This window comes from Pleurodeles waltl, chromosome 9, assembly GCF_031143425.1.
Source record: "Pleurodeles waltl isolate 20211129_DDA chromosome 9, aPleWal1.hap1.20221129, whole genome shotgun sequence".
NCBI lineage: Eukaryota > Metazoa > Chordata > Amphibia > Caudata > Salamandridae > Pleurodeles > Pleurodeles waltl.
Genome location: NC_090448.1, coordinates 61,912,652 through 61,938,617, shown reverse-complemented (window position 1 = coordinate 61,938,617; position 25,966 = coordinate 61,912,652). Strand labels below are relative to the sequence as shown.

Below are 25,966 nucleotides of genomic sequence, written 5' to 3'. Positions count from 1 at the left end.
ATCATTCTTAAACATACTCTGATGTCCTGCAATTCCCTGTGCTCTGTATGCTTGCCTAGACTCAGTGCTTTACATGGAAATATAAAAGTGCAGGTACTCACAAACTAAAGTACCTGTTTGCTCCTGAGAAGTGCGGGTACTCTCCCATTAAATGTATTGCAGCAGTGCTGAGAAGTGCAGGTACTATCCCTTCCAAATTAAAGAAGTGCAGGTACTCAGTCTTAGACAGTACCTGCCCATTTAAAGCACTGCCTAGACTACAGGGAGGTAATACAGCGTGACAAGGTTTCTAGAGGCCACAAAAGTGGTAAGAACAGAGATGTTGTGTTCGCCATTCATCAGTGTGCTGAATAAGTCTGGATATGTGTATGGATGTAATATATTGTGTTGCACTGGTATTTATATAGCACTTTCCATACCCTTTGTGAGGCTTTCAGGGTCTGATTGGGTTACTTATGCAGAACTCCATGCTCATGGCGTGGTCTGAACTGTTCCACTTTGTGTCTGGTTCCTGAGCATCCTTTTAAGGGCATGGTTGAAATGGCATTGTTTTTAATTGGGCCTAAGCAGCACATGTGAGTTCAGGTTCATAAGATTAGAATGATGTTGTGAAGATGCACTGTGCCTAATAATGTATAACTTGAATTAAACTCGAGGGACTGGGTGGTTACAAGTAAGGTGAACATAACAAGAAAGAGAAGGGCACATGAGAGAAAGTGATTCTAGAGGGTTTAGAAGTGAGCAGTCAGTGGGGATTAGTGAAGTTTTAACAATCCTCTTTCTTCCACTGTTGGATTACCTAAACCAGAGTTGACAAGGATCTCTGTGTCTATGATGATGAATGGACCATGGGCCTGATGGTTCCAGTGTATCTTATGTCCCCGACAGTTGATACATGGTGCAATCTTGGGACAATCAATTTGCTTAGCAATTAATCATTAACCACATGAAAGTTATAATCCTTTGATTTGAATGAAAAAGAAACAGCTTCACAAATGTGGCACATGGAGGGACTTGGAGGAATAAAATAAAATGGCATTTATCAAAATCACAGTTCGGTGTATAAGGAGACAGTCCACAGCCAGGACGAACTTCAGAAGATGAAGCTGCAAAGAAACATTGCACAAGTGTTGTGTCAATGAGTTCTCGGACACACACGTAAATCCAATCCTTTATTCAGTCCTGGACAGCACAGCTCTTCAGCCCACCCATTTCTCCAATCATACGCATCATCACGCTATGGGGTCACGTACAGCGAATCCTGGCCCTCGCCATTTGGAACTGGGGACCAAAAGATTACAATGCAGTAGAAGTTAACAGAAATAATGCTACCATACTCTGAACGTTTGGTGATGGGAAAAGCTTTGCAAGTGCAAACAGTAGAAAAACAATTGTGCAATTACTTAACTCTAGTGTGCTGCAAGAACTATTGATCTGACTGATAGAAGCGCACTTGAGACTAACTTTCCGATCAAATCAGTCCTGTATTACTCCACTACACATTAAGACTATTCTGAAAAAAACACTGCAAGTTACTATCATTTATAACAAAACTGCACATAGTTCACAGGCCAGTGATTACTGAAAGACAATCACTAACTGTATTTAGAGACTCAAGAAAGATATTTTATTTATTGAAGACTGTGGATATTTTTTTAATGAATTATTTCAGTCTTATTGCACTATGTGTGCTTCTCAAACCTTTTTTGACACCTCCTCAGCCTTGTCTAGCTAGTCCAGGAGCCCCTCCTTTAAAGTGGCATGAATGGAAAGAGTATTTCAAGAACTACGCAGATTGTATCGGGGTTGAATATTTATCACAACAAAGCAGAAAAATTGCTGCAAGATTTGGACCCCAAGGTCTGAAGGTAACTAGACCTCCTATAGAAGATGACATTATGGCAAATGCTCTAGCAAACATGGATGTCTATTACACACCTTTGACAGATTTCATTTTTAAAGCAGAAAACAAGAGCAATATGAAAAAGATGTTTCTTTACTTAAAAATATTACAGTCACTTCTAGGTTTGGTTAATTGCATGATGAATTAATTTTGTGCCAAATTATAATGCACGTTAACAATAAATATATGGAAGAAAGATCGTGGGCACAGGGTGATTCCCAATTAGCAGAAGTAACTGTAGTTGTGAGGAAGGCTGAGGTTTCCAACAAATGTGCCAACGCAGAATTAGAGAACAGAAATGCAGTGCACAGGGAAATAATGAGTAGGGTAAAACCTGAAAAGGGTACCCAAATGGAAAACTCATGTGACTATGGGAAAAAAGGTTTGCTGGGAATGGAACTAGGAAAGGGAAATCTGTTATTTATGATACAGAGAAGGGCACGAGGGTGCAGATATATCTCAAGTAACGTTAAAACCAAATTTATGTCCCATGAGGAGTCCAGGAATTGCATGGGGAATATTTGGAGTAGCTATAATGGTGTTCAATTAAAATCAGAAGAACTGGAAAAGTTTTAAGGCGCAATGGAACTGAACACAAGTGTACTTCTCTATACCATTCCGAAGGAAATGAACAGTCAAGAGGTTTAACTGGGTGATAGAAGGAATACGACAAATGACAAAAAATAGGAAGAAAACTGGGTTGTGGAAGTAAAAATAGGATAAGGATGAATCGCATCACTCCCAGTCTCACTGGTTGAACATCAAAACAAGCTCCATATCAGAGACTGAAAACTAAGGAGATGAACCAGGTCAGTACTCATGTTCCATGTTATTTGAGGGTAAAACCTACAAAAAACATAACTATGTCATGGGCAAGGTCAAACCAATTAGAAAAACAGGTATGAAGGATAATGGATCAGCATCACAAAACTTTTGAATGTCCCCTTCTTCAGTTAGCACACTGTTGGTAACCATGACAGACATTGTGACAAACTCATGGAATTACTTGCTACTCCATGCCAGATGAGGTCTCTTCTAGTGGCTGCAAGCATCTGGATACTTCAAGGTTAATCGGTTATGTTAAATTGATTGTTATAAGTATATAAATTAGGAGTGATTACAAGCTCCATTTTTGTGCCTTGGGAGCTATGTGTCAGTGTCCGAAGGATCACCATATATTTTTTTATAAAATAGTCTAGAACAATATAATAGTGTGCATCCGCCTTTATGATTCCTTTTTTTGGTGGTTCCTGTGGTTGGTATCTATACCAATTATGTATATTAAGTTCACCAAACTCAGAGGAACCCGTGAACAACCTCAAATTAGCTTCTTTTTGCCAGAATTAAATAATAAGGTTATTCTTTTCAAATTGAAAGATGTCATCTGTATGCACATCCAAAGAAATGATTATGGATGTGTCACTCGGAAGAGAAGATTATTGATATCGAAGGCTGCAGTAAGATGTCAATCTGCTCGGCTATTGTGGAAAGAGGTTGTAACCTTCATTACTCAAAAGAGATGAGCATTGATGTCCAAGGCTGCTGTAGGAATTCGAAATGCTTAGCTGTAGGGGAAAGAGGTGTATTCCTCTACTAAAAAGAGATTTGCTTTCAAGTCTAATGGCCTCATTATGAGGCTGGCAGTCTTCAGACCACCAGCATTGGGCTGACGGTCAGACCCCACACTCCAGGCGGCCTGACTGCCACATTACAATTCAGGCAGGCGGGACTGCCTGAAGACCGCCTTCTCTGCCAGGAACAAGGTTCCCGACGGTTAGATGATGGTCTGAGTTGTGGTCATCCAAGACGCCACTGAACTCATTGCCGCCATGCTGATTACAACTCAGCTTTCCACCAGCCTCTCCATGGCAGTAACCCCACCATGGAAAGGCTGGATGAAAGCCAGTGGCGGGGGACGCCCTGCCCATCACCGTCGGAAAGCACACTGCCTGCTTTGCAGACACTGCGCATTCCGAGGGTGCTGGTGTGCTACAGTATTGGCCCAGCTTCCTTAAGGGAGCCTAGACAAATACCATAGCTGTAGCACTGTTCCTATCGGTCAGCCCAGCAGGCACATCCTAATACAATGTTCCCATTGGTCAGCCTGGCTGGAACATTGTAATATAATGGGGGGGAGCAGTCGGCATGATGGCAGCGTACTCCCCGTGGCATTGGAAGTCCCGCTCTGGGACCGCTAATGTCATAATTAGCCCCTAAGGCTGCTTTAGGAATTCACACTGCTTGGCTGTAAGGGAAAGAGGTTATAGTTTTGGTTTACTCAAAAGAGGTGAAAATTCATATCTAAGTCTTCTGTAGGGATTTCGCTTAACCTTGCCTTGATTCACCCACCATTACCTCATGACAACTATACATGACATGCTAAACCAAAACCCACCCAACCCTTAAAGCTACTCATGTTTAAGGGGATATTGAAAACCTTAACAAGTCAAACTCTTGGTGACCTCAGAGACATTTAAGGGATTAGACACAAAATTAAAATTCCCCCTTCTTGAACCATAACTATAATCACACTCAGCATACTTAGTGAGGAACCCCAAATTCATTCATCCATCCATCCACTTCCTCCCATCCATTCACCCCTCACATCATGATCCTTTCACTCTTCCATCAGTCCTCTCACCAACCGACCTATCCATCCGTTTAGCTTTCTATCATCAGTTCACCCTTCTTTCTTACAGTTTACATTTTTCCTAGTTTCTTTTCGCGTGCCCTTCATTCCCTTCTCCTCCTGTTCTTTCTTTCTCTTTCTACATGCTCATCTTTTGTCCCTCATCCTTATTTTTTCTTCCTTACCTTTTTCACTAATGCTCACTTTTTAGGGTCGAGCCTGCTTAGCATGTGCTTGCGCATGCGTATCGCTTCCGAGATGCTGTAGTAGTTAGAAAAGGGCTCGGAGCCACTTCCATGTCACGTCAGTGTCTTTCATTAGTTCGTGGGCTTGCTTGCTTGCTTTCATTAGTGGAAGGCATGCATACATCATGCCTTTTCCGGTGGTTAGCCCTCCTCGAGCGCAGCGATCAAGTACTGAAAACATACGAGGCTTGCTGTTTTCCGTCCGGTTTAGGACTACTTTTTCTCTTTCTTCGCAGTGCGATCTTGCTTGTTTAGCAGCGCGATCGTGCTTGTTTTTTTTCCATTTATTGAGGCAAGAAACGTCCGGTTGGGAGTTTACAACTGCTAATAGCTCTAACTCGGAGAAATGCGAGACCCTTTGCTTTGCAAATGCTTGTTCTATTTCTTTCTCTAAGTTATGCTCCTATTTTCATCATTGCTGTTCTCTGTCTCCTTCTGTGCTTGTCAGCCCACTGCCCACACTCCTCTTTCATGGTATTTCCTAATAGTGTTATTTATAGACATTTTGTTTGCAGATCTGTAGCCATAAGAGACCCTTGATAAACCAACGATTTAGTGAGCCCAACATCCCTAACCCATCCAATTCAGTGACAGGCCCCGCTTAAACGGTTTAAATGGGGGATCACTGGGCACATATGTCAATCTGAGCAGCTAACAATCCCGCAGAAGGCTTATACCCAAACTGGTAAAGACTTCTGGTTACACACACCAAATAACTCTAACCAGTTCAACACACAATCAACCAAACATAAACCTAAGAAAAGCACATTAATCCACCCACACCACTGATGATACAACTCAGATAATCAGAAAACAGATTTCTGGCATCCCTTAACTCTGTCAGCGCCGCAAGGCCATGCTGATAGCAATACAGCGCTATACAAGCCTCTTTGACATAATATTGATATTTCTGTGCCGTGGTCTCTCTGTAAGGGTATGTCTCATATTTCTTCTAGTGATTTTTTAGTAAAGTTTTTTTGCTGACACATAATTACGGTTTTGTTCCTTTAATTCAGCCCTCCTGACCCTTTACCACACTTGCACGCTGCTCTGTGTGCTTCCAAGCACTAATGCACAATAACTTTCTAGCGTGACGCCCTGCGACACGGAGAATTGAAAAACATCAATCCAGACCATTACGGGCACAAATGCCCTGTTTGAAAGGCTCCCGCATCTGCAGAGCGCTTGTCGTTCAGAGTGCCACGGCAGTGATTCGAAATAAAACGCGTCTTTGAAGAGTGCGCGCAGCTTTTGAACTGCGAGAGAGTGCTTAGCCTGGGGAAAAGGAATGGAAGATTCTGACAGAATATCTACAAGCGAAACAGAAATGCAAAAACCTTAGGGGAGCTGCCGTGAAGAGTTATTAGCTTGCGTAAGTCATCGGAGGAGAAGGTGTCAGCCCACACAATCCCTGGGAGCTGTGGGCTGCGCTTAGCTGCGGAAAACTCTGCGAAAGATGCTTTCGTGCGCACTCGTGCGCTTTTGTGCCGCGCGGTGACCCAGGAGCCAGCGACCCGCGTCTGCTCTGTGCGCGCCCCGTGGAGTGAAGACGACGCCGGTGGAAGGAAAACAAAGCGCGTGGAGAGGAGGAAGACACGAAGAAGGAGGGGAACAGCGAAAGGGAAGAATGTGCGAGAGCGGGGGAAGGACGGGAAGTGAGGGGGGAAGCTGAGGCCGCTGAAGAGAATCCGAAGGGAAAGCGAGCGAGGGGGAAGTGGGGCAGCGTGAGAGGTAAGGAGGCGTGAGGGGAAAAGACAGGACAGAGAAGGAGCTTAAAGAAAAAAGGATAAGAGATCTGGCGACGAGGAAAGAAAGCAGAGCGGGGAAGGAGGGAGTAATGGATGAAAAAAGATCAGTGTAAGAAATAAAGGTAGGAAAGGAGTGAAAGGTAGGTAAGGAGATAATAAGAATATAAGGAAGAAAGTAGAAAGAAAGGGTAAGGGTAAGGGTTGAAGTGGGGGAAGACAAGAAGGGAGGCAGGAGGAGAAGGAAGGAAAGAAACAATGAAAGAAAAGAAGTAAAGGAGGGTCTTAAGGGGGGGAGTGAAAAGGGGAAGGAAGGGGGGGCTGAGAGGAAGGAACGGTGGAAGGAAAGGGAAAGAGAAGAAGGAGATAAAGAAGGACGTTAAGCTTCATTTTTCCTGGGCCCAACGTAATGAATAAAGTCAACAAGATCCTGAAAAATGTCAAGAAGCCCTCGCGCAGGAAGCGGGGTAAGGAGAGGAAGGCGCAGGAGGAAGAGGAGGAGCTGGAGAGCCAGGAGGACTCGTGCGAAGACAGCCTGTGTAGCCTCAGCCTCTGCGTGAGCGGTAAGGGGGTCTTCCTTCCTACCACCGAGGGGGTCACAGGGAGGTAGCGGCCCCACAAGGCCGCACAGAGATGCGCTGTAGGACTGGGTGGGAGGTGGGAGACCATCATGGGTGTCCGCAGGGGGTAAGGGAGGGTGCCTGACCCCACTGGATTTAGGTACAGCCTGGTGTGCAGGCTCACAGTGCAGCGTAACACTACGCCCGTCATAGTGTTACGAAGCCTGCACTAGTCCGGCAGTGGCCTGGCCAAAAACAGTCCGAGATGCCACAGACCGTGGCGGATGGGTCACGGCGGGTGCCCCCACCTGAAAAAACTTCTGCAGAGGCCCATGGAGACATGCCCATGATTAGTTATACATTCTAGCAGTGCTTAATTTGAGCTGGCGGTTTCCGGTGCGGGGCACCGGCACTTATTTTTGAAGGCCAGCACTTATTTTTCTGCATCAAGCATTTACTGCAAGCAAAATAAACATATGGGAAAGACAGAGGAAGAGAAAAATGAAAAAGCGTCACAAAGAGAGAATGCAGAAAACTGCTAGAGTGAGCTGAAGGGGCAGGGAGTGGCTGTAAATGGATTAAAGAGGCCCGAGATGGCTCTAGGATTACGCTGCCTCAGTATTCAGTGCTCGCACATTTAATTGCAGCAGCCGCATGTTTCAGAGGAGAGCTGTGGGCACCAGCACGTTTTTATTTACAAATTAAGCACTGCATTCTAATGAAAGCTCCTGCCAGGCTCTGGCTTAGATTGAGGTTATGTTGGACCCTAGAGACCAAAGCAAGCCAAGCTTTCAGGTGGCTTCTGCAAACCACCTATGTTCTACCCTCATGGGCCAAGAATTATAGGCAAATCAAATTTAAAACAAGCAAAAAATACTCATTCAGTGGCTGAACTGTACAATGTGGCACCTAAAAACCTGGATGTAGTCCCAGTTTTCCTGCTTCATAAAATTGTGTGATTGTTGACAATTTATTTTTATTTTATTGAGCCTCTTTTTTTAATTATCACATATGAGAACACCAAGCTTGTGAGTTTAGAATGTGCACTGTAAAAAAACTTCTAGTGTTTGAGTTAATAGATTATAATGTTGCTCCATCTCAGAATGTAGGCAATTTATTATAGAGCATCCATGACAAGTGACTCGCTCCTTACTTCACCAATGACATTGTTGCCAAAGCGGGGGCATGGATGTTTAAAAACTCATAATATATACCTCTCAATTCAGTGATATAATGATACAGGAATTATGAATCCTAACCCTAGTTTTATAGGCCATTTTGCAAATTGCAGTTTAAGCTTTGATGCCACAGGACTCAAGTTGCTTTTCCTAAATAAAAATTGTAAAATTAGAGGTGATCAGCCTAGAACAGGCGGTGGCCTGGTCAAGTGTATCAGAAGAAACTGTAACTCCTGCACTAAGGTGACTATAACTCGTGACCACACCATGCACAGTTTTCTCTTCAATAATTGTATTGCAAAGGTTGCAGTTTTGTTATCAATGATGCCATGACTGTTGTAATATGTGGGATAATTAGCAGCGCATGGTGAGGGTGTGAGTTATAGTTATCTTAGTGCACAACTTATTATTTCTTGAGATAAATATAACTATCACTGCTAAATTTCTATGATTTTGCATGTGTAAAATCTGAGCCTAACTATACCATCCCTGTAATATTTGTTTTTTTTTGTTGATTTCTAACCCCGCATGCAGCCAACCCCAAGCTGGAGGTCTGTGAGTGGGTGCGTGAGGGGCTGTATGGGTGTGTTACTGGGTGTGTGCTTGTGTGGGTATGTAAGCAAGTGTGTGAGTGTATGGGTGGGTGTGTGAGCGCCCATGCTGGAGTTCTGTGAGTGGGTGTGTGAGTGCCTGTGTGGCTCTGAGAGTGGGTGTATGAGTGGTTTTATGGGTGCATAATTAGGTGTGTGAGTGTGTGTCTGAGTGGATGTATGAGTGGCTGTGTGGGTGTGTGATGGTTTGTTTGGTTGTGTGGGTGTATACATGGGTGTGGGAGTGTATGAATGGGTGTGTGAGTGGTTGTGTAGGTGTGTAAGTGGGTGTGTGAGTGGCTGTGTGGGTCTTTGAGTGGGTGTGGTAGTGTTTTTTTTAGATGTGTGAGTGTGTGAATAGGTTTGCGAGTACATTTATCAGTGTTTTTTTTAATTTTTTATTGGGGTCTGGATCCACGGATTTGTCTCAGATTCACACTGATCCTTGTCTACCCCCAAAACAATTATCTTTTGGGCAATTTCTTGCCCATGAGGGGTCCCTCAGAGACCACTCAATCATTCCAATGGGGTCAGGATACCTCTATCCTGACCCCTTTTATCCTACTTAATCTTTACTCTTCCCCAAGAAGCTTGTCCCAATTCACAAAATGGCACCACAGCTTTTTTCTCAGGTTGGTGCCATCCAATCATGGCATTGCTGTTGGCACATGGCTCCATAGATCCACCTCGTACAATCCGCGTCTCTAGATATGCATAAATCTTTTTTCTTTAATAACTCGAAATCTACTGAACAGATTTACACCAAATTACAAAAAGGGATCTTTCTGGACCAAGATCTAGCTTTTTGCCAAATTTGGTATAATTCCTTCCAGCGGTTCAGGCTGTAGTCATGTCTAAAGTTTATGTGGGAAACTGCACGGGGAAAACACATTTTGGGACCGCCCGCCCTCTTTTTCTCTGCCACCACATGACAGATCGCCCTGAATCTTTCTAGACAGCAGCTGAAGTGAGTTGCAAACTGGTTTTAAAAATGTCGTACTGGTTTAAAAAATGTTTTTAAGATCTGCAAAACAGCGCTAAAGTTATTAGCAAAACAAAAAACACTTTTCCTATGAAAACTAGGTCCTAACTGGCAACACAAACACACAGAATTTCTTGCCATTGTTCAGTTTGGGGATGAGGCCATGACTCATATTTCGGTATACTGTCAAATACCTTTGGTAATGGCCATTACATGTAGAAAGAACAACATTGCATAGAGAAATATGCAAAGTATTACAATTGTTGAGCGGAGGGGTGGGGAATGCAGACATTCCTGGTTCCCAACATCTGTAGCCGAGTGCCACACCCCTGTAAATGAAATTTGTAATCTAGGATTTATTTTCGTCAGCAGGCTGGATTGCTTCTTTGAGATTGCAAAATTGTATTTGTTATCTATTTTACATCTTAAATTACTCGAAAAGTTATCCCAGTCCTACCATCTGATCAAAAATTCATGGTGATGTGGGCTATTATCCTGACTTGATTATTGCAATGCTCTGCGCCTTGCTCCCCATAAACACACTTTGCAGAAACTACACGTTATTCTGAACATGGATGCTTGTATGCCAAGCAAGGATGCTCTTTTTTCTCATATGGCGATCTCGCCCATCTCATCTTCGTCTCATATGAGGCCATCTAGCATTGATAAAACTGCTGAAACCTTCTCTTTTCGCTGGGTAGCCCAAGCTTATTATGGCAGTATTAGCAGCAGGACGCTCACAAAACACACAATAGAAATAAGGTGCAGTAGAGAAGCTAGTTTACCATGAACTACTCTACACATCACACATCCCCTATTTAGCCTGAGCTCTGTTCACCCTGAAAGCCTGCAGCACCTCACTTCCTCCATCCATATACTCTGAACTATATTCGCCCTGAAATTCTGCACAACCACGCATCATTTTAACAGCCTGAGTTGTATTCACCCTGAAAGACTGCACGCACCAGTGGCGCTGCATCCTTATGGCTAAAACTGTGCTCACCGTACAAGACTGCATGCACCATACATCCCTATGCCCTAAGCTCTATCCCCCCCTGAAAGACTGCACACATCACACATCCTCGATCCTTCATCCTTATGCCCTGAACGGTATTCATCCTGAAGGACTGCGCGCACTACACATCCTCCATCCTTCATCCTTATGCCCTAAGCTCTATCCCCCCTGAAAGACTGCATACATCACACATCCTCCATCCTTCATCCTTACGCCCTAAGCTGTATCCACCCTGAAAGACTGCGCGCACCACACATCCTCCATCCTTCATCCTTGTTCCCTGAACTGTATTCACCCTGAAGGACTGCACGTACCACACATCCTGCATCCAAATGCCCTAAACTATATTCACCCTAAAGACTGCACGCACCGCACAACCTCCACCCTTCATCCTTACGCCCTAAACTATATTCCCCCTGTAAGACTGCACGCACAGCACATCATTCTATCAGCGTGAGCTATATTCACCCTGAAAGACTCCGTGCACCACAGATCCTCCATCCTTCATCCTTATGCACTAAACTGTACCCACCCTGGAAGTCTGGGCACACCACACATCCTCCATCCTTCATCCTTACACCCTAAACTACCCACCCTGGAAAACTGCGCGCACCACACATCCTCCATCCTTCATCCTTAGGCCCTAAGCTGTATCTACCATGAAAGACTGCGCGCTCCACACATCCTACATCCTTCATCCTTACGCCCTAAGCTGTATCCACCCTGAAAGTCTGCGCGCACCACACATCCTACATCCTTCATCCTTACGCCATAAGCTGTATCCACCCTGAAAGTCTGCGTGCACCACACATCCTCAATCCTTCATCTTTACGTCCTAAACTGTACCCACCCTGAAAGACTGCACACGCCACACATCCTTCATCCTTACGCCGTAAGCTGTACCCACCCTGGAAGACTGAACGCACCACACATCCTCAATCCTTCATTCTTACACCCCAAGCTGTACCCACCCTGAAAGACTGCATGCACCACTCATTCTCCTTATACATTTATCAAGGGATTTCACTTCAGAATCAAGGCAGAGCTTAGAAAAAGGGAAATTAATGAATTGGCCAACATAGCACGTGATTGATCAGATATGCATCACAACTTCTTGCAAAATGAAGAAATTGAATGAAAAGGTCAGTTTATTTTTGAAAGTAGCTCTTTTTGGCTGAATCCAGAAGGCTACAGTATATAGTCTTGTACTAAGGGTCGGTAATTTAGCATCCAAGCATTCACAGGGACGCATGGGTCATGATGCGCCAGACAAGATGATAAGATTGCTCAGTGGAGTACTACTCTAAGGGATGTATCTATATGCAACCCCAAGGTCACATGTCCGAAGTCCCCATAGACCGCCCACCCTTCTGAGGTGGTTAAAATAAACACTTTTGAGTTGAGCAATAAATAGTTTCTGTTCTCTGGGCCTACAGACCAGACAAATGGTACATGCGTGTTTATGTATAAAAAATGTATTATTCCAAGTTGTACGTCATTTAGGAAACCATTGAATCAAAGACAGGCCTTCAAGGAGGGACCACTGAAAGACCGCTGGATAGTTGGATTTATCAAAATACAATATTAGAACAACTGTGAGAAACAAACAAGACCTCACACCAAACTATGTGGATGTAATCCCTGCTACAAAATTGTACTATGTTCTCAGATGTATGCAAATACACCTAGAAAATATGATGAATGAACAAATGAGAGGATTTGAGGGCCTTGTCCACCCTTTGAAATATTCTCAACAAGGGAGGAATGAGTTACTATTTTTGTCCCTCATCTGAGGGTGTTCACCTTGTTCTCCGTGTCACTCTAGCAATGGAAGAAAGGAAAGAAGGCAGATGTCTCTTTAAACATGTGCATGTCAAGGTGATGGTGGAGTGTTGGGCGGGTCCATGGTAGAGGGGCGTTGGCTGCGTAATACTCTGCTGGCTCACCATTGAAGGTGGCAGTGGGTATGTGATACCCACCTCACTGACTGTTGTGCAGGAAGGGGAAAATGTAAGATTTAGTGACCATGGTACTGGCAAGGAGGTGTCTGAATGAAAACCCAGGGATTAAGGTACTGTTGATGCAGGTGAAGATTTAGGTGATGGAGCAATGGTGAATGAGCCTTTAGTCTGTTATGGCTAGGGCTCTTCTGGAGAGGTTGTGAGACTATGGGGGCTTTGGCACTGGTAAAAGAGGCATGAGAGTATAGAGCTGAGAAACTAATGAAGGGGACATAAGGTTTAGGGCTATGGCACTAAGGAAGCGGTAATAAGACTTGGGATGATGGCACTGGTGAATGAGTCACGAGACTGTTGTGTCTAGGGCACTTCTGGAGGAGTTGTGAGACTATAGCGGCTAGGGTATTGCTGAAAAGAGCAAGAGAGTATAGAGCTGAAAAACTAGTGAAGGGGTCGTGAGACTAGGGCCAAGGACACCGGTGAATGAGTCATGAGACTCTAGGGCACTTCTTTGGAGGTTGTGAGGCTATTGTGGCTTGAGCACTGGTGAGAGGGGCATAAGATTATAGAGCTGAGACACTAGTGAAGGGGTCATGAGACTAGGGCCAAGGGCACTCGTGAATGAGTCATGAGACTATTGTGGCTACAACTCTTCTGGAGAGGTTGTGAGGCTAGAGCAGCTAGGGCACTGTTGAAAGTGACATGGGAGTATAGATTTGACACAAGACTTTAGTGAAGGGGACATAAGACTAGGGGTTATGGCACTAATGAAGGGGTCAGGAGACTAGGGCCAAGGGCACTCGTGAATGAGTCATGAGACTATTGTGGCTCCAACACTTCTGGAGAGGTTGTGAGGTTAGAGCAGCTAGGGCACTGTTGAAAGTGACATGGGAGTATAGATTTGACACAAGACTTTAGTGAAGGGGACATAAGACTAGGGGTTATGGCACTAATGAAGGGGTCAGGAGACTAGGGCCAAAGGCACTGGTGAATGAGTCATGAGACTGTGGTGTCTAGGACACTTCTTTAGCGGTTGTGAGGCTATTGCGGCTTTAGCACTGGTGAAAGGGGCATGAGAGTATAGATCTGAGACACTAGTGAAGGGTTCATAACATTAGGGGCTATGACACTAGTGAAGGGGTCATGAGACTAGGGACAACGGCACTGATGAACAAGTCATGAAACTTTTGTGGCTAGAGCACTTCTGGACAAGTTGTGAGACTATAGCAGCTAGGGAACAGGTGAAAGGGGCATGACAGTATAGTGCTGAGACACTAGTGAAGGTGACATAAGACTAGAAGTCATGGAACTAATCCAGGGGTCATGAGACTAGGGCCAAGGGCACTGGTGAATGAGTCATGAGACTATTGTGGCTAGGGCACTTCTGGTGAGGTCGTGGGGCTGTAGGGGCTAGAGCACTGGTGAAAGGGGCATGAGAGTATAGATCTGAGACACTGGTGAGGGCTAGGGGTTATGGCACTAATGAAGGGCTCATGAGACTAGGGGCAATGGCATTGATGAAGACATCAAGAGACGGTAGCAATGGTCTTCAAACTTTATACTACCAAAAACCCCTTCTGTGGACCCCCAGAATGTCAAACATATTTTCTCAGAATTATTTCATAAAATTAGCAGACCTGAACATATTTAACAATTCAAATATTGAAGTTGTGTTCAGTTACCCCATTACAAAATACAATCAATTACACACCTGCCAATAAGCTAGTGACAGCCTGGACTCCCTAAAAGTATAAAAGTATCAATAGTATGATGCTTTGTCCTGCCATAAGTGGGGTGGGATGAGTAGGTTTTCACAGCTATTTGGAGCCCCCTGCACTCTATGACACCTAGTCTCAGTCAGGACATGGTTGAATAAGGTTACTTATGGCCCATTACACGGTACCTCGCTGCCACTTGTTTTCTCCCACTACAAGCAGAGCACTCAGCACTGTCTGCAGCATGATGTTTGTCCCTGTTCCCTAAGGGCGTAGTCAGTGCTCCTTTTGGGCATCGCCTGGTACCCTCCCGCCACAATCAGTTCAGTTCCATTACCTTCTCATAAATCTTCCCCGATCCGGTCCTTACACATGAGATCACACCTCCTCCTAGCAGATATTATTCCCTAGCCACCTCAAAATACTTCCCCCAACACGGTCGCCATTACACAGGTGCCACTCACTACAAAGGGGAAGTAGACACACCAAACATCTTGTAGTACGAAGCAAACCACAGAAAAAATACCACATATAATCAGCTCCCAAGGGATGGGAGGGTGGGAATCTTATCAGGGAAGACTGGGACTCGGAGTAATGAAAATTACCGGTAAGTAAGCAGAGCATTCCACAGTGTAAAGACCTCTGCTATGAGCTTCAGGAGGGATTTTTGGGTGTTACACCCCCCCAACAAAAGTATTATTCAATAAATAGTTGGGCACAGGAGCTTTGAGTCGGTTATGGTAAGTTGCATCTCAGATTTCACCTGAGATTTTGAATAGTCACACAGAAAAACACACACACACACACACACGTCTGTTTTGAAATTGTTAAAACATGGTAATTTTGCAGAATACTGTGTTTTAAGTAATCACTCCCAATCTGCACTCCTTTCCCTTTCCACTGACCCTTGAGCCCCCCTCATGCCTGCTTCCTATATAATGGTTACCATGATATGCCAGAGTGATTGTTGTAAAATCTGAAGCTCATCCGCCCTCCTCCTGGCCTTATGACCAAGCTATGCCCCTGTCTGCTTTAGTGGCTGAGGTGAAGGGTCTGGTGCCTATAGAATGGGGCACTTGGGAGGGAGATAAGTACATAGGGGCCGGACACCAGTAAAGATGGATTCAAAATATTGGTGCTGCAACACTGGTGAAGAGAAGCAGGAGAGTATGAAGTGGGGCTTGGGAGAGCTGGGTGAGAAAATAGGGACTAGGTGGCTGGGGAAGGTGCACAAGAATATCTGCCTGACTGCAGGAAGGACTAAGTATAGGTGCTACAGTGCTGGTGAAGAAGTGTGAGAACATAGGGCCAGGGTGCTGGATAAGAGGTGCAAACATAAGGGCCGATGCTTTGATAAGTCAAGGTCAGAAATGATGGTGTTGTAGGAGATAGGACACTGGTTAAAAGCAAACTGGAAAGATGATTGGGATGTAGGAGTTAGTGCACTGGTTAGGGAAGCGAGAAATGATGATGCAGGTGTTACTGCCCTTGGAAGAGAAGGATGGGAATATATCATCTAGGTTGCTGGCTAAGGCAGGAAGAGTTGAGAATGAACATATAGGGAATGTTTAGCAAATTGACGGGTGCAGCGAGGATGTAGTGGCGAGGACAATGGCTTATACAGGGGAAGAGAAATGTGGCTGCAGAATCTATGAGACTGACAATAACAAGGGGCACTGGGAAGGGTGGTAGGTGAGAGGAAAATGGGAATGTAGAGAGTAGCAAAAGTATTAGAAAATGGAAGTGGGGAATGAGGAGAGGAAGAGAGAATAGAGGAGAGGGGAGGAGAGGGGAGGGAAGATGAGGAGAGGAGAAGGGGGAGACGAGGGGTGAGGTGAGACAAGGAGAGAATCTAAGAAAGAGAGGCACATGGCAATGTATTGGCTAGTGCAGAGGCAATTGGCAATGTGAGGAATAGTGAGGGTATGCAAGTGAAACTAGGTCTCTGGCTTTGAATGACACGAGTATGGGAATGTAGGGACTTGTACACTAGTTATGGAACTGAAGTACAGTTACGGCGCTGCCTAAGCCGGATAGGAGACTGGGAATGTACAGACTTGTGGCGCTTCCCAAATCATGGTCCATTTCTGGAGGGTCATGAAAGAGCAATAAATAAAGATGCCTTTACATTTTGCATTTATGTTGCCACATTTGATGCGCTTGAAAGATGGTGGTCGAAAGGCTGGGTATTTCATCTGCCAAATAATTGCTTATTTTTTTAACATTGGGATTGGTGTTTACTTATCTTTGACTTTGAAGAAAGAGGAGGTTTTGAAGTGAACTATATGACAATCTTATATGGGTACTTGGAGTGTGAATGGAAAGGCTGTAAGATAGAATTTGATTGTAACACGCAACAAAATGTAAATATCTTTAAATGAACTGTACACATATTTTAGAATATATCAGCAGTTAGGAAAGCAAATATGAAACTTTTTTTGTAATTCAGAAGTCTGCTGGAAACAAAGACTTATTATGAACAAAACAAATCAGACCAATTTTACTTGGTGAAAATAATAAATATTCACTGAACCACTTGAGTGCTGCATAGTTTTTTATCAGTAACACTGTATGTCTGTGCAAATTTAGTGGTCATTTAAATGGAAATCTGCTATCTGTAAATTACGGTGACTACCGCATGATGTTTTTTTAATATATTTGCGAAAGTGTGTTCCAAAGTGCACCACCAGCTGCATACCAAAATTTTAAGTCAATATTCAGTCAATGAAGAGGTTTGAGATGATATTGTAGCAATGGAAATGCAGGGGGATACTCTGCCAATGAACAGGTTTGAGAAAATCTTATGAATTTAAAAGGCTCATGATTACATTGAGCAAAGAAGAAAGTCAATAGTCAGATGAAGACACTTTCTTGACGATGAAGAAGATTGACAGCATTTTGTGGCATTGAAGGGGCGGGGATATTTGTGCAATGAAGATGGTGGGGGATACTGTGTCCATGAAGATGCAGTTATATTGGTGCAATAAAGAAGTGGGGGTGTTGGTGCAATGAAGGAGAATATTTTGTCATTGACATGAGTCTTTCAGCATGTTGATCGGTTATTGCTGCAATGACAATATCCAGTAGGAAAGTGACAAGGAGTGGTTCAATCCAGTGGCGTAGCATATGGGGTGCAGGGGGGGCCGGCCGCACCGGGCGTAACATCTTGGAAGAGACTAAATCCACGGGTTAGGGGGCGCAAATTACTTGCCTTGCCCCGGGTTAGGGGGCGCAAATTACTTGCCTTGCCCCGGGTGCTGACAACCCACGCTACGCCACTGGTTCAATCAGAGATTGACAATCTCCAAGCTGGCACAACTTCAGTGGATGAGAAGTTAATGCTACATCCAAACTAAGAGTGTGGTAGAAGTGGAAAGAAGCTTAAAGTTCTACAAAATCATTAAAATGGAGGTTAGTCATAGGGGAGTAGTGCCCTGGTGACCAAGGGTGGGCCCAGAAGGCAGGTGTGTGCTTATTGTCCTCTGCCAACACAGGCAATGGGGCCTGCAGGTGTGGAGTGTTCAGCAGTGATCCCAGGGCTGGTGAAAGGCAGGCACATGCAGCAAGGCTAGGTTCAAGTACACCTCCATGTCCCATTATGAGCTCAACTCAAACTGGCCTCCTATTTCCATGGGGACATCATCAGGCAAGGCGTCTAGCAGGTCTCAGGCATGGCTCCTCCGCTAAGGCAGTGGAGTGTCACCCCCCCCAGCAGAAGCAGCTGCGAACCTTTAACAATAAAACAATAATAAACTATGTTTATTTTCATGTTATTGTTAAAGGGGCTGGGCCATGAGGAGTGACAGGGACAGAGCGGGAATGCACAGCATGCCCCTCAGTGCGCATACATGTTTGGCCCGCCATCTCAGGCTGGCCAAACACACATGCGCACTGGGCTCTCTCAGTTTCGGGTTGGAGAGAGCAGGCAGAGGCTCCCACTCACCAAAATGAATGCTACTTCTCTTCTTCTTCTTGCCAGCAGCATGAGAATAGCGTTCTGATTGGCCGTGGGGCAGGCTGGAGGCTGTGCCTGCAGTGGAGGCTGAAGAGTGGCCCACAGTGGCGGGGAGTCAGGTAAGGTTCCCCCCACACTCCACCACCCCATCCCGCAACATCCCTTTTCTGCTCCGCAAGCTGCTCTTGGCAGACCTACTGCAGACTCCATTTCAAGAGGGGACAATCTAATTAGCAAACACCTAAATTCACAGCTACGACCAATGCAGCGGGTGCAGTGGCTGAAGGGTTGGTCGTGTGTGCACCGCTATGTTCAAATAGTGAACTGGTGAGCGAAGATTGCCCCTTTGCTTTTCTTTTATCCGAGCACAGGCACCTGTACCAGGCCTCTGCTTCCAACACGTGGCCACCCGTGTGCCTTCCCCTGCCCTTGGTGCAATGCACCCTGGTTTTCCACGTGCCACCAGCTGGCAGGTTCTTTCTCACTTTCCCGCCATTGCAGAGCACTTTCTCCAGCGCAGGAGGATGTCCCTAGATTACTTGTGACACCTCAGATGATGCGTTGCAGTGTGTAATATGCGACCTGAAAGGAGGTGGTAGGAGCACACTGCCTCATATCCATGCACCATTACCCCTTAGCATGCTGGTTATCGTAGTGCAAATATTCAGCAGTCATTAATGTATCTTTTAAGCACACTGGTTTCAAAGTTCATCAAAATATTCACCTCATTTGATGAAGTCATTGCTGTATTTCTGTAATATGAGACCTGGCAGCAGACCTAGCTGGAGCTACGCATCGCCGGGCCCACCCCGTCCTCGCGGTGCCCGGGCTGAATATACATTTGTCACGTGTCTACTAACCCGAGCGGGGTGAGGTGAGGAGAGAAGCGAGCTAGAGAGGGAGGAAGCACGCAGCGGAGCTCAGGGAGGGAGAGACTGGCTTAGAATGGAAGAGGAGGAAGGTGGCGAAGCACTGGGAGAGTCAAAGGAAGGAACCAAGGAAAAAGAGAAGAAAGAAAGAGCCACTATGGAATCAGCTAGGGAGGGTAGAGGGTGCTACAAGGAAAGATGGAAAAAAGAGCAAACAGCGAGGGTGTGAAGAAGGGAGGCTGTTCAAAAGGAAGAGAGGAGCAGTCAGAAAATTAAAATGACCCCCACTGCTAAACAAGCTCTTATGTCACCAAGCAAAGCAAGCCATCACAACCCTCCCCAGAGGAAATCTCTTGTCTCTTTCATCCAAGCATCTATCTTTCCATCCACCTGCTGATGTCCACCATTTTATCTTTACATCATCCATTCTTTCATTCATCATTTATTCTTCCACCATTCCATCCGTCCATCCATAGCCAAATCTATCCATCCGTCTCCAGATCTTTCAAAACTATCCATCCATCCATCCGCCAGTCTCTTCATCCACCCTTTCACTGAATCCATCCATCCACCCTTTTTATTCCATCCAATCATCCTCCATTTCACTCACCATCCATTCTTTCACTGATCCATCCACCCACCCTTCCACTCATCCATCCACCCATCCATCTATTTATCCTTTCACTCATCCATCCAACTTTTCACTCACATATCCATCAACACTTTCACTAATCTGTTCATCCATCATCTCAGTCATTCATCCATTCTTTCACTTATCCATCCTTTCTCCCTCAGCCATCCTTTCTCTCATCCTCCCTTTCACTCATCATCCATCCTTTCTCTTATCCATCAATCCAACCTTTCACTCCATCCAACTGCCCGTCCTATGTTTCACTCATCCCATCCACCCACCAATCCATCCAGCCATTCATCCAGCCATCTCTTCACTCATTCATCCACCCTTTCATCCATTCACCCTGACTTTCATTCATTCATCTATTATTTCTCTCATCCATCCATCCTTTCATCCATCCATCGACCCTTCCTTTCAGTCATCATCCATGCTTTCACTTATCCATCCTTTTATTCATTCATTCATCCATCCACCCAGCCATTCTTTCACTCACCAATCCATACATCTTTTTACTCACATCCATCCACCCATTCTATCACACACTCAACTTTTCCTGCCAAGTTGCAGACAGAAGAGGCCCAAATCCGGTGTAGTTGCTAAAGTTGGTGTTCATGACACCCAAGCATCCATTCTTTTACTAATCCATCTTTTTGCTCATCTGTCTACCCTGTTACTCCACCCATATTTCCATCCACCTTTTCCCTCGTCCATCCATGCTTTCACTCACTCATGGATCCGTGCTTTCTCTAATCATCCATTCATCCTTTCAGTCATCCATCCATCATTTAATCCGTCATCCATTTACCCATCCACCCTTTTACTCGCGCATCCATCCATTCATACTTTCCCTTACTCACCCACCCACCTACGCTTTCACTTTATTTAGGAGTCTTTGTCTGCCGAGCTGCCACCAGCAGAGGCGCAGCAAGAACTCCACCCCCACTGTAGCTGCAAGAACGAGTTCGAGAGGGAGGGGGCGGGCGGGGGATGGGGTGCACCATGCCCCTGCCGACAAGAATAGGAGAGAAGGTGAAATATTGCAAGACGGAAGCGCCTTATACATACATGCCAATAGACCCGATTCAGGCGGGAGACACACGAATTTTGAAGCAAAGAAATGAGCTGTCTCCCCCTGAAATAGAGTGTGTGCGCACGGGCAGGGGGGTGGCAGGGAGAAGGAAGAGAGGGAAGGGGCTTCCATGGAGTGAAATGTGGTTTCTGTTTTTTGAGTTTGAGAGAGAGAAATGGAGGAAGAGACAGAGATTGTGTGGGTCTTTGTCAAGGAGAAAGAGATAAAGGATCCAAAGAGCGCGAGGGGGTGGTGGGAGGAAGGAGAGGGTTTGGCTGTCTGCAGGGCTGGCTTTTGGCATGAACGAGCTGGGCCCAGGGCCCGGGCACTAATCGTCACAGAAGCGTAAAATAAATGTTTGCGTAAAGTTCCTGCGAAAAGCAACGCCCTCTTCCTCGGTTCCATTGATTCCGTTTAAAGTGCTTCCAATAGTTTGAAGTGCCCGGTCCCTGTTCTTAGTACTCTATCAGCCCCCAACATTGCGCGTCCACCTATCCATAACCCTCGGCCGCCACACCTCAGCACCCCCTCCCCAGCACAACAAACAACTTGGAACCATTCGAGCAAGCTTAGTTATGGGTGATTTGGCTGAGTCAGGGGAGGTGCGGAGATGTGTGTCAAAAGCAAGTCCCTGCTTTGTTGTAGCCAGCCAGGAACTGGCCTGTGAAAAGGGCCTATTCTGCCTCCTTTTATCCATCAGCAGTAGGGAGGGCAGCGCATTACTATCCGCCCTGTGCGCCTCTGGAGGGAGGGCAGCTCTGACTCGGTGTTTGCCTGAGCGCCCGTGTGTGTGTGTGAGAGAGAGAGCTCTATGTGTTTGAGCGCGTGCGTGTGTGCGTGTGTGTGAGCTCTCTGTGTTTGAGCGCGTGCGTGTGTGTGAGCTCTCTGTGTTTGAGCGCGCGTGCGTGTGTGTGAGCTCTCTGTGTTTGAGCGCGTGCGTGTGTGTGAGCTCTCTGTGTTTGAGCGCGTGCGTGTGTGCGTGTGTGTGAGCTCTCTGTGTTTGAGCGCGCGTGCGTGTGTGTGAGCTCTCTGTGTTTGAGCGCGTGCGTGTGTGCGTGTGTGTGAGCTCTCTGTGTTTGAGCGCGCGTGCGTGTGTGTGAGCTCTCTGTGTTTGAGCGCGTGCGTGTGTGTGAGCTCTCTGTGTTTGAGCGCGCGTGCGTGTGTGTGAGCTCTCTGTGTTTGTCTGAGCGCGCGCGTTTGTGTGTGTGTGTGTGAGAGAGAAGAAGGAACCAGAGAGAGGTGATACAAAGTAATTGTGAAAGAGCCACATAGAGAGGAGGGGACCCAAATAGAAGGAGAGGAGAGCGTTTGGGTGTGTATTTGTCTGTCTGTGTTTGGGTGAGGGAGAAGAGTCATTCTGAGGGAGAAAAGAGGGGAGCAGGGGGGAGGGAGAGAGAGAAAAGATGGGAATTGTAATTAGGAATTGTAATTGTATTTATATAGCACTTACCACCAAAGCGCTGTTTGGCAAATAGCATGCTACTCCGGAACCCAAGAGGAATTAGTGGTGGATTCATATAAGGAAATATAAGTTTAGTATTATTATGAGTTAATTTGAGCAGAGGATATGTGAGTTTGTTAGTTGGATTGACTAGAATAATGGAGTGAAAGAGAAGGGAAGAATTCAGAAGTGTTAATTGGGAGTTTATAGTAATAGGATGAGGCTGGGGGGGAGTAAGGGAGAGATTGGGCAGGGGGGTGATAGATAACAGAACCAGGATTATCTGATAGAATGGGCTGAGAGAAGGGGGCGTGGGTGGGACCTTGCGAAGGTTGGCTGATAGCAGAACTTTAAATGGAAATATAGAAGTGCTCACTCTTTGGAGTACCTGTTTGCTCCTGAAGAGTGCAAGTAAAAAAAATAAAGTGCTGGTACTCGGTACCAGACAGTGTCTGCCCATTTAAAGCACTAGATAAGGGGATCGAGAAAACGGGAAACAGAAAACGAGTGAGTCTGAAAGAGACAAGAGAGAGAGTCAGTGAAAGGGTAGGGGGGGAGAGACTCAAGGGCGGTGGGGGGGGGGATACTTAGAAAAGGTGTGAGAGAGAAAAGGAGAGAGGGTGGCGAGAAGAAAAGAGAGTCACGGAGAGAGACAGAATGCTGGAGGAGAGACGCGGACCCACAGAGGAAGAGCACGTGTCCTGCTGGTGAGTGAGCGCCTGGAGACTAGAGGATTATTGACCTGGGGCTCAAGTTAACTCAGAGGCGCTCTAGTGGAAATCTCGCTGCAGAGGCGTCGATATTCCATTCCTTCATCCTGCTTAAAGAGCGGCTCAGCAAAAGGACGAGGTGTACGGAAGGGCAAATCGGGTCAAAGGTCACAGGAAGGGGCTGAGCGCCTGTAATGGGATGGGCAAGTTCAGCTGCATGGAATCTGTCCTGAATGCAGAGAGAGTTAGAATCTGCAGGCCAGGGACCTGCATCAGTGATGTAGCAGGGATGCTGTGGGTCCTGGTGTAAGCAAAGGAAAATGTCCCCTTTGACTGATGTTGGATTAGTGGAATACATCATGGCTCGGTGGGGCCCGGTGCTACTGCACCTGCTGTACCAGTGACACTACGTACTTGACATGCAGCCATCCTTTCCTCCAAGGCACCCCGAGTCCTTTCTCAACCCTGGCCACTCAGAAAGTTACGTCAACGGTCACCCTAAACATGAAATAGAGTGGACACACAGGCTTCTAGTTTTAACCTCTTAATCATTACAATGAGGTGCATTAATTTAATGAGTTCAACAGAAGCAAGCCAACACTACAACACCCAGAATGCATTACCTTTTCAAATGAAAGGCCAGAACTGGAAGCTGTGTTGGTGAAGACATGAAGATAGTTGGCCACCCAAACATGTGATAATACGTTTGTGGAGGGAAGGCTAAAGACAGGCACCTCCATTTTGTGTTCCTGTGTGCATCTCCCCTGTGTCCTGATACAGCCCAGTGTTCAAGGATTGCAAAAAGACCTAGGTAAGGAGCCCAAAGATATTTTCTAGTTAAATAGTATTAATTGTTCAAAAAGTGTTTGTTTTACTGTGGACTCTCTGTGTTTTCAGGCAGCCTGGCCTCTTTTAAAGTGGTGTTTGTTTAAAAATCGTTTTTGCCGTGACTGTGTGAATTCCCTTGCTAGTTTGTGGCTCCCCCCCCCCCTTGCCCCCCTCTGCCCCCCTTTTTTTCACCCCTATTCTTAGTAAAAAGACTACATACATCTTTCAGAGTGTGGTTTTAGGAGACTGTTTTTAATCTGTTTGTGGGATTTAAATTGTGCTTAAAAGCTGTCTGCCCCCCTGTATTTTTGCCTTAAAAAAGCCCGATTTTAGAGTGTGCGCCCAGAACTATTGCAGTGTTTGTCTCTTAAACAATCTCCCCCTTACCTGGAAAGTAGACTCTGCTAGCTTGGAAGTGTGGATTCAGCCTGTCTGTATCCAAGGAGACACTGAATAGAGCAGCAGTAGCCTCCCCCCAGGCCACAGGGACTGGAGTTTAGTTAACTTGCTCCTTATATAGGTTCCTCGTGGTTGTTGCATATGCTGTTGTGATTGGTTTTTGGGAGATGGTGTTTCTTTGGTTGCTAGCTCCAGGGATGCAGTTATGATTGGTGGATAGGTATGGGATTCTGATTGGCTGTTGGTTCTAGGGCTGTGATTGGTGGATAGGGCTGGGATTCTGATTGGCTGTTGGTTCTAGGGCTGTGATTGGTGGTGATAGAGCGGAACGTGGTAACAATTTACCTGCGTTCGGACGCTCTTTAGGTCGATGAATCTTTTGACTAAGTGGGTACTCTCTGTACTCTTAATCAATCAACTTCATCAAATCGATAATCAATAACGAACATAAGCAACACCTTGAACAACATAACACTTAACAATTAATCCAGAATACATTTCGGCGAACCCTGACCTTTCGGCCAGGAATAACCACACCAGTTTATTGCAAAGTTAGTGAATTTATTTCCCTATATTAACAAAGCTAGCACAATATAAATGTGTCTCAACACCGAATGATAAACATATATGAACATTAATAGCTGTCCATAACGTCGAAACAAGTGTAATCTATGAAGCATTTGAATCACAAGGCATTCGATAATGGCAATGCAAATCACTAATACGATAATCTGTAATGAACTAATGGCATACATTTAGTCAGCATAACAAGATCTCAAATTGCATCGTGCGACATATGGAATCCTCGTCTAACCTCAAATTAGCATCAGCATGTGGGACCGTTACTTTCTTCAGGCTCAGTATCACTTTCAGCTGCTTCAGGTTCCTTGTCACCTTCAGCTGCTTCAGGCTTTTTGCTACCCTCAGCTGCTTCAGGCTCTTTGTCACCTGTAGCTTTGTCGTCGCTGTCTGAACTTTCTCCTTGGTCTTCCCCAAGCGAGTCAGACTCTTCGTTCTCCAATAATATTTCCTTTTCTCCTGCTGTTGCTTGTTCGCTTTCAGTTCGCTTTTGTTCTGTCTCAGCACTCGGCACTGTTTTATCAGGCACTGGTAGTTTCAGCGCTTCAACTTCCTCATCTGTGGGGCACAGCACCTTCTTTGTATGACTGGCGTGAATCCAGTTGGGAACCCCCGCGCACTTCACAGCGGTAGTTGTCGTCAGGATCACTTGGAAAGGGCCTTTCCAACGGGGTTCCAGACACGACTTCCTCACGTGCTTCTTTATCACGACCCAGTCACCTGCTTTCAGTGCGTGTCCTGGACCTTGGATCGGTGGCAAGGTGGTCGCTTCCACCTGGTGAGAGAAAGAGCGAACCACGTCAGCCAGACCTTTGCAGTAGTCTAACACCATATCATCTGTAATATTCAAAAGCATGTTTGCGGGAACTGCAGGAAGTCTCATAGCCCTGCCCATGAGAATTTCGTGCGGAGACAATCCAGTTTTTCTATCCGGAGTGTTTCTCATTGACATTAGCACTAAG

At 45.6% G+C, this 25,966-nt stretch overlaps 1 protein-coding gene across 3 annotated transcripts in view; it reads left to right on the top strand.

Moving 5' to 3' along the window:
* Positions 1–6,190: 6,190 nt before the first annotated feature.
* Positions 6,191–25,966, top strand: part of GRIP2 (glutamate receptor interacting protein 2) — a 654,787-nt gene continuing 635,011 nt past the window's right edge. Inside the window, exon 1 of one of the 3 annotated variants that reach the window (XM_069206296.1) lies at positions 6,191–7,085. In XM_069206296.1, coding sequence (XP_069062397.1) covers positions 6,932–7,085 — 154 coding nt within the window. In that variant the 5' untranslated portion in view covers positions 6,191–6,931. The remainder of the gene's footprint in view (positions 7,086–25,966) is intronic. The other 2 variants (XM_069206295.1, XR_011198609.1) reach the window with 2 other exon arrangements.